The sequence below is a fragment of the Lynx canadensis genome, chromosome D4, assembly GCF_007474595.2.
Source record: "Lynx canadensis isolate LIC74 chromosome D4, mLynCan4.pri.v2, whole genome shotgun sequence".
NCBI lineage: Eukaryota > Metazoa > Chordata > Mammalia > Carnivora > Felidae > Lynx > Lynx canadensis.
Window position 1 is genome coordinate 29,953,285 of NC_044315.2, and position 9,093 is coordinate 29,962,377.

At 39.1% G+C, this 9,093-nt stretch overlaps 1 protein-coding gene across 3 annotated transcripts in view; it reads left to right on the plus strand.

The window, feature by feature from the left end:
* The window catches only part of ERCC6L2 (ERCC excision repair 6 like 2), a 139,105-nt gene extending 130,346 nt beyond the window's left edge, over nt 1-8,759 (plus strand). For 2 of the 3 annotated variants that reach the window (XM_030293002.2, XM_030293003.3), the window contains one exon: nt 6,238-8,759. In XM_030293002.2, coding sequence (XP_030148862.1) covers nt 6,238-7,210 — 973 coding nt within the window. In that variant the 3' untranslated portion in view covers nt 7,211-8,759. Of the gene's footprint in view, nt 1-4,341; nt 4,469-6,237 lie in introns of all 3 variants that reach the window. The other variant, XR_003964085.3, reaches the window with a different exon arrangement.
* The last annotated feature ends 334 nt before the right edge of the window (nt 8,760-9,093 follow it).

Below are 9,093 nucleotides of genomic sequence, written 5' to 3' on the forward strand. Positions count from 1 at the left end.
CTTAACCATACTTGGCAGCTGAATTTGTATACTTCAAAAAATAAATTCAAAATGTTTTAGATGTTTTTAGAAAGCTAATCCCTCAACTGATAAAAAAATGAAATCATTTTATATGGATAAATGAAACACTTAATTGCATTTTATTTACTCTTTGAATATTGAGCACCTAATATGCACTCAGGCATTGTGCTAGGTTTTACACAGACAGGATAAAAAAGGACAGAGTTTACAGTGCAGTGAGAGTTAAACCATAAAACTTTCAAAAGTAAAAAAAATATATATATATAAATAATTATAAAATGGTGTATTATAGGAAAGAAGTGGACAGGCCTGGTTGGTAGAGAATAAGGTGATCTGGAGGGGGGCCAATGGCTTTCTATTGGGTAGAGAGTAAGACCTCGCAACAGAGTTGGCATCTGAGACCTGAGGGATAACCAGGCAAAGAACTAGGTTAAGGACATCCCTAGGGAGCAAAGAGGTTTGATGTGCTCAAGGAACTGAGAGAAGACTAGTGTACTTAGTGCATAATAAACCAAGCAGAAAGACATGAGCTGAAGGCCAAGACATAGATGGGGCTGGAGCATGCAAAGCCCTATAGGTTGTGGATAAGAGTTTGGATTTTGTCCCAGGTGTGTCAAAGCTATTGAGGCATGAACATGATCTGATGTATGTTTCTCAAAGATTGTTCTAGTTTCTTTGTGGAAGAGAGCAGACTAGGGAAGACCATAAGGAACTAGCCAATGGTGGTTTACGGTAGAGTGGTTCCCATGGAGATAGAGTTTGGTGGATGAATTCAGTTTGGTATGGACTGGTTGTTGGGAAAGAGAGAAAACAAGACTACTCTTAACTTTTCCATGGAGCAACAGACTGGATTTACTAAAATGGGGAAAACTAGGAGTTTGGACTGAAAAAAAATCAAGAGTTCTCTTTTGCTTGTATTAAATTTGAGGTTCTATGGAAATAGGATTTGGGGACTAAAGATCTAAATGTGGAAGTCATCAGCATTGAGATTTTAAATGGTTTTAGAGCCACAGGTTATGTGAACAGCCTAGGAACCCAGCACAGACAGAAGAGAAGCTAGGACTGAGCCTTAAGGGGACAGTGGCCTGCTGGGTAGGAGGCACACTATAAGGTCCTGAAGTCCAAGAGGAGTGAAAATTTCAAAATGGAGGAAGCATTTCATTTTATTAAATGCTGCTGAGAACCAGAATCAGATGAAGTGGAAAAGTGCCTTCCAGAACTGGCAGGAGAACTCATTGGCTGCCTTGATGTGAGCAGTCTACAAATCCCTAGGCAGACTCAGGGTGAGGTGGGAAGCAGGGGATGGGCAGATCTTGAGACTGCTCTGTGAGTGTGAAAAGTTGCGGTAGTTGGAGGGCATTGTGCAGTCAAAGGTAAATTTTTTTAAGTTGGGAAGACAATAGAACCTATTTGTGTGTTGAGGGAAAAAACCAATATGGAAAAAAAGAGATCATGCTGGAGAAGTGGTAACAGAAGTCCTGCAGAGCAGGAGAGGGTGAGATCCAGACTACTGAAGAAGGTCTAGCCTTTGAGAGGCATCAGAAGAGGAGGGATGGAAGATGGGCATAGATGCGATATTTTCTCAATTAACTGAGAATTAAAGTATCAAATCAGAGGGAGAGAAATTTCAGGAGAGAAAAGTCATGAAATAAATCATTTATCAATTAGAACAGCAAGCTTGGTGAGACTAGAATTCATGGGTCATGTTAAGTCCCTGTTGGAGAGTAATTCCAGTAAAAGCATCCATGCAGTTGTGCAGACTTTGTTCAGCCAGGCTTCAATTGCTCAGTTACAGACACAGAATAGGGAGATGGCTGGGTTTTATCAGGGGTTAGAATGGAGGGAGAGAGAAGCAAAGAAGCTGAAAGATGTTTGCAAAGGAGTAATTATAAAGTCGAACCTAAGCTAAACAAGGGGAGGCTTGATGAGGTCAGAAGTATCTTCCAGCATTGTTGTCATGGGGGAATTAAACAGTTGAGCTGGATTATGAGGTGACTAAATTCAGGGATTTGCAGGTTGTGCAATTAATGGTAATGACAATGGCAGTATATGTCCTTAGGAATAGGGACCTGACATTCTGTTGAGTCTTGGGGAGTGGGGGATGGTGGTAAAGAAATTGGTGGGCTAGGAGTTGGAGTTACATGGGCCATCCACATGGATGTTGGTGTTGTCAAGAGTGATGGCAGGAGATGGGAAAGGAAACAGGATTGATCATGAGTTCAGTCACTAGGAGGAAGCGACTAAGAGGTCAGTTGACAAATTGAGGGAAAGAATGGATTATCAGGATAGCATAAACCTGCAAAAGGGAAAGGAATCTTTAAGAAAAAAAAAATGGTCTGGAAGCAGCATGTGAAGCATGAACCCTGAGGTTTAAGATGTGAGGTATAAGAGCCTTATCTTGTGAGGGCCGTATGGGAAGAGGTGGCATCATGAGGGGATAGAGGGACCATCTGGGGAGAAGAACAAGGGAGTTGGTAGAGCATAGCCTCATTCCAGGGGCTGAGGAATGGTCTGGAAGGCTGAGGGATTCCATTAGATTGGGGAGGAAGAGACTAGGACCAGGAAAAGGCCTGGGGTTACAGGTGACAGAGGAGTAGTGACTGAGCTAAGCAGGGATGAAAGGCATGGTTGAATTGACCCTGAAGGCCTCTGCAGACAATGGGCAAATGGTGATGGTTCTCCCTGTTCTAAATTCTTTCCTCACGGGTTTGGTAGCTCCTCAGCCCTTGGGTGCTGGTGTGGTAGGCTAGAGTGTGGCTCTCAGCTACCCACCATTGCCCAGAAAGGCAAACACCCTACATGCTACAGTAGCATCTCTCCTCATAAATAGACTTACAATGATGATTCTGGGCAAATTTGGGGTAATTTGCTTTGGGCAATTATTTTGTTCAGAGGCAGACCATAATGGATTTTACCAGTTTTTAAAGAGCACAAGTGTCTTTATCTCCGTTAGCACTGTATATAAAAATAAAACTATTAACAAATGATTAGATTTTTCTTCTCTCACTTTCTTCTCTGCCCATCCCAGGGAATAAATGCCTTAGGCTAAGTGAAAGACTAATGTTAGAATGCCAACCTCTGACCTAGGGATCGATGTCAGAACTGCTGACACATCTTTCCCACTAATCATCCTCTTTTATGAGAATCACGAATCCATACCAGCTGTGGCCGTCAGGTCATCGGAATGAAGTTTCAGTTCTCCCTTCACTTAAGAAAGCCTAGGCAAAGAGAAGATGACTTAGCTGTGTCCCACCATTTTCCCTCAGTTCTCATGAAAAGGGGAGAGAACTTGAATTATATACATGACACACAACTACTCTGGATATATTTGCTAAAATATACCTGTCTTTGATTTCCTTTTTTTTTTTCTTTCTTCTAGTGACTTATGAGTGTCTACTTTAGTTTATTAAATTTTCCTTACAAAGTGGCTAGTTTATACCTCCTGGGTGTACCTTCCTTAAATACTTAGAGAAAATTCTTTTAAAGACCAAGAATTATGAAAGCAAGTTAGAAGGCAAAAATAAAATGAATTATAATCAATCATATTCATCCTGTAAAGGACAACCTCCCAGCCTAATTTACTTGCATACTACTGGTATAACATGGGGTCAGAAGCTCTCCTCCCAAAAGGGACAGAATTGTAAGATTCTGAGTGAGGTCAGCACAGCAAAGGTGAAGTATTCTGGCCGCTGCTGAGACACCACCAAGTCTTGGATAAATAAGACATCAGCCTGTAACTTTGCCAATAACTTAATCTTCGCAGCACAAATATTTATTAGAAAGGCCATGAAAATGGATTTGGAGATGATTAATAAACAAAATAATACCTCATTACTTCATATGAAGTAAAAACTGGAACCTTTTAAGAACGTGCTTATTGCTTTCCAACAAGAACATTGGCAATTTCCAGGACAGAAATTTGGAAGGTTGTATTTGTGTTATTAAATATTCTCTTGGCAGCAAGAGTGGCTGTTGCTCAGGCATAGATAATATCTGGACTTGGAACAGTGAAGAGGACCAGTGCAGTGAAGAGGACTAGAAGGCAGGGTGCTCATCTGAAGCCACAAAAGTCATGAGCATGCACGATGGATGCCACTAAAATCACAGGAAACACAAACTTGACATAACCTGGCCTGAGCAGCAAAATAATAGTGGCTTTAAAGCTCCAAATTACATACATTACAAATAAATCATTATTTTACCCTCAGGATTCTCTGTTGTGTGTGCAGGATAAAATTCAAACTTTTGAAATTGACATACGGACCCTTCATGATAGTCAGCCTCTTCCTTGGCAATTTCTCCTGCCCCTCTGTGTACCAGGTTCTCTCTGAAGTGGGCCTGTGCATGTTCCCCGTTCCCTGGACGGTTTCCTCACTTACCCTTGCCTGACTGGTGACACCAGAGAAGCCTTCCCTGCTACCTTACCCATGATCCATCACTGGCTCAGGTACCCCTTCTGTGGGAACCCACAGGGCCCTGTATTTACATCTGTAGTGGGATTTATCACTCTCTTCTGGTTTGGTTTTCATGTGTCTGTCTCCTCCAGCTTGACTATAAACTCCTTGAAGAATATGGTGGTCGGCTGTTCACTGCTGTATAGCTCTATGGTGCCTAGCACATAGAGGGTCTATAAATGTTTGTTGAATGTATAAATGAATGTTTTAAGGAACTATATCAAATACAAACATAATTCTAAAACTTTGGGACTTTTAATCATGTGTTACAACGCCATCTGGCTTTTTTTAAAAGAATGTTTACAAACACTGAGCTCTCCTGATTCATGGCCCAACTCAGCATCAGCAAAGCAATACCCTCTGTCTTTGTCTGTTCCATCTGCCATAGCAAAATACTATAGACTGGGGCTCAAACAATAGAAAGTTATTTCTCACAGTTCTAGAGCCTGGGAAGTTGAAGATCAGGGTGCCAGCTGATTTGGCTCCTGGTGAGGGCTCTCCTGACTTGCAGATGGTGACCTCATCGTGTCCTCTCTTGGCCGAGAAAGATATTTCTGATGGCTTCTTATGACCTCATTTAACCTTAATTACCTTCTAAAGGCCCTATCTCCATATAGTCAGACCGCGGTTTAGGGCTTTGAAGCCCATAATGAATTTGAGGGTGTTGCAGTTCAGTCCATAGCACCCTCACCTGGGGAAAGGAGCACAGTCTGGTGTCCAGGGTTGTGAAACAATCTTTCTGCCTCTGTCTTACCAGGGTTCTGGAAGGTCCATTTTCTCACACATGCATACAACAGCTTTTGTTAGTATCTTATACTAAGAGTAAAACTCACTCCTTTAAATGACATCTCATTTCTTAGTTTAGCTGTCTATACTCAAGGCAGGCCAGTTGGGGGAAGAAAGAATCTAGGTTTATCAGTTTAGAATTTTCCTTTAGGACCATGAAAAAGTTGTATGAAATTTCTTTGTTGTATTTGTGGAAGAAGGGAAAAAAGGAGAGAAGAAAAAATCCCTTTATTTTTCAGAATTTTCTCTTTTCATTAAGACCTTTTTTTGACAATTTTATTTCATAGGACTTGAATGCAATATAGATTTTCAGACAGATTATATAAATTATGATTCTCATGTCAGCCGTAAGTTGGCTGACTGGAGGAGCAGCATGCTGGGATCCCATCATTCCCAGGAAATGCCTAATAGTATAAATCAAAATAACTTCAAAAGCTGGTGATTTCATGAACTAGAATTTTTTTTTCACTAGCATAAGGAAAGAGGTCACATTCTGCTAGTGTAAAATGCATTTTCATTATGGAATTAAGTTAATATATACTAAATCAATAAGATTACAGTTGACTCTTGTGCAACACAGGTTTGAACTATGTGGGTCCACTTACTGGCAGATTTTTTTCCAGTAAATACAGTACTGCAAATATATTTTTTCTTCCTTGTGATTTTCTCAACAACATTTTCTTTTCTCTAGCTTACTTTATTGTAAGGATACAGTATATATAATATATGTAACATGCAAAATATGTATTAATTGACTCTCTACATTATCAATAAGGCTTCTGGTCAACAGTAGGCTAATTTGGGGGAAAGTCAAAAGTTATATTCAGATTTTTGACTACACAGGGAAACCTAACACCTGTGTTGTTCAGGGATCAACTGAACCTTGCTTTGTGTCTTTTTTTAATATCACTGATGGTGAGTTCTTTAAAAATAAAATAATAAAAATAACTACTGGTTTTGTTCATTAAATCTTCAGAAAACAATTTGAAGAAATGGCTTCTTATTTTAACTTGCCTTCTGTAAAGGAATTTGCTAAAAATATAACTAATGCTACATCAGAAGAACGACAGAAAATGCTAAAAGACTTTTATGCTTCTCAGTATCCGGAGGTAAAAGAATTTTTTGTGGATTTTGCTTCAGAATGCATTAAAACTTCCTGTCAGAAAAGAGAGAGAGTCAGGAATAAATCTGAAAAAACAGAATCTCTTATAAAAGAAGGGCTGTCAGATTCTGCAACTTTGGCACTTAAAGATTCTCCCAAAAGAGTTTCTCAAATTTGCAGCCCAAAAATATATAAAGAAAAATCCATTGAGTTTCAAAATCACAGTTCCCATAGGGAACAGGTACTTTCTAATGACGGAGAGACTACCAAATCACGTATGAGCTCTACCCAAGAGACTGACAATGGAAAAAACAGCCAAGCATCCAAAGATACTGTAGTATCCTGTTCCCTGAACAGTAAGTCTGAAGCATATGAGTTAGAAAAATTAGAAAATACTATGAAAGAGCAACAAAACCCAACAAGAACAGACATTTCAAGAAACGGACCCCTTTTCAAAGTGGAAAACAAGAAGGTAGAAAATCCAGTGTTAGGAAACACTTCTGTGGTAGGCTTACTTGGCGACACATCTATTCTTGATGACCTCTTTAATAGTTATGGGAACAGTCCCACACAACTGCCAAAGAAAGTTCTTTCAGGGCCCATGGAAAAAGCAAAACAGAGACCAAAAGATTTCTGGGACATCTTGAATGAACAGAATGACGACAGCCTTAGTAAACTCACTGACTTGGCAGTGATAGAGACTCTATGTGAAAAAGTGCCCCTTGCCGCATCCTCCAAAAGGAAAGAGGAGCTGGAAACTTCGCTTTGGAAATCAAATGAGAAATTTTTGTGGAAAAAATTTAGCTTAAGTGATACAGATGAAAACACAACTAATGCACAAAACTAATGCGTAAACACACAATGAATTACTGTAACCATGAACTTCTGCCATCCATGTTTACAACACTGTATTCCACACTATGTTATCTTGAACACAGCTGTCATGCATTTTTATTAAACTCTTGCTCTAGGGTTTTTTTTTAGCCTAAAAGGTTATGATGGATTTGTTTTCCTTGATATCTGATTTGATCTTTTAAAAATATGATTGTATTATAGTATGAACCTCTGTTATGAAATAGAAAAAGTCTAGATTTGTTATCAGGAGACCTTGGACATCTCTCTTACTGTGTAATTATGTGCCTGTAGATAAGTCATTTACCTTCGTGTGTAGATACTGTCTAATATGAAAGATGAAGGGTTTGAACTCAACATTTGTGTCCTTTCAGCTTAAAAACACCTTTGGTTTACTTTCCCAGATTCCATTTGAAGTCATAGGCCGAGTTATGGTCATCCCCCAAATCAGGTGTGCATTGATGTGTTTCTTTCTTACTAGCATTTAGAAAAGTATTAAGTTAACTGTTTTCCTTTTCCCTCAGTATCATGTACTATTGCTAAATTATTTTAGGTGAGGGTAATAACTAGTAATGAATATATGATGTTGTGTTAAAATAAGTTTATAACTGCTCAAAATCAAAGGGTTAATGTTGCATAGCTATACTATATGAGATATGACACCGAAGTAATATAACTACTACCAGTAGCCACAGAACACCAATGCCTCAACTTTTTATACAACAATTAGGATTTAATCAATATAAATTAAGCTTTGTATAGTACTTTTGTATTAAGTATGGCGAAATGAGGAAACATTTTATTTGAAACTATTCTCTTTTGCTGAATTGAATTTATGTGGTTTACAATCAACAGAATGTGTTTATTGTTGAGTTCATTTACGTGGAAACATTCACTCAGTCCCTATGTGTCCTGTGCCAGTGCCTCGAGAGGGATAGGTGAGATACTGCTACGGGTGAAAGATAAGGAACCATATCTGTAAAGAGTCATGTGTGTAGAGCCCCTGGCGTCATGCCTGGCACATGGCAGCAGGGACCTGATCCACATTCAGATGCCCAGTGGTAATTCCCTTAAGTTGAGCTCCTGGAGCTGTGGAAAAATAGAGGAGGAAAAATAGAAAATAGCAGTGAACCAGGAAATGGTGGTACTAAGAGCACCGTAAATTGTTGTTGAGTTGAGCGGGGAGAGCTTCAGAGTACCCAGTCATTGAAGTGGGGAGCCATGGCTCAGAAATGGAAAAAAACAAAACAAAATGAAAACAAAGAAAGAAAGAAATCTTTTAAGAGACTGAATAACCAAATATGTTTTTCAATGTGATGTGGTTGAGGGCTGTGAAGTATATTTTATGTCATGACCTAGTATATATGTGATGAAATAAAATGTTTATGAAAGAGTATTTACCTGTAAGGCATGCAGTTGTACTTTGATCTAGAAAAGATGCGTAGGAATTTGCTCTTTTGGCTCTTGTGTATATGTGGTTTTTAATGCTCTCATAACCCACTGAATTGATTTTACAACCCATTAATGATTGAAAATCACAGCTTGCAAATCATTGTTTTAGATTAATCTTTTTTTTTTTTCCTACTTGCAGCTGAGTTGTGTTCAGATTTATCAGATGCTGAGTTTCACCACTGAGGTGCTTGCTACAAAATGAATGTGTTGTGTAGTCTGTGGTAGACTTGACATAGAAATGCTGTCAGCCTGCTGTGGGACTAGCTGTTGGGAGGAGGTTGGATAAGCAAGTAGATGCCCCTTCATCTCAGCTTTTTTACCACTTTTAATGAAAGTGGGCCTTTCATAAAATAAAATGCTTTTACATTTTTTAATATAGGGGTGCCTGGGTGGCTCAGCTGGTTAAGCATCCAACTCTTGGTTTCG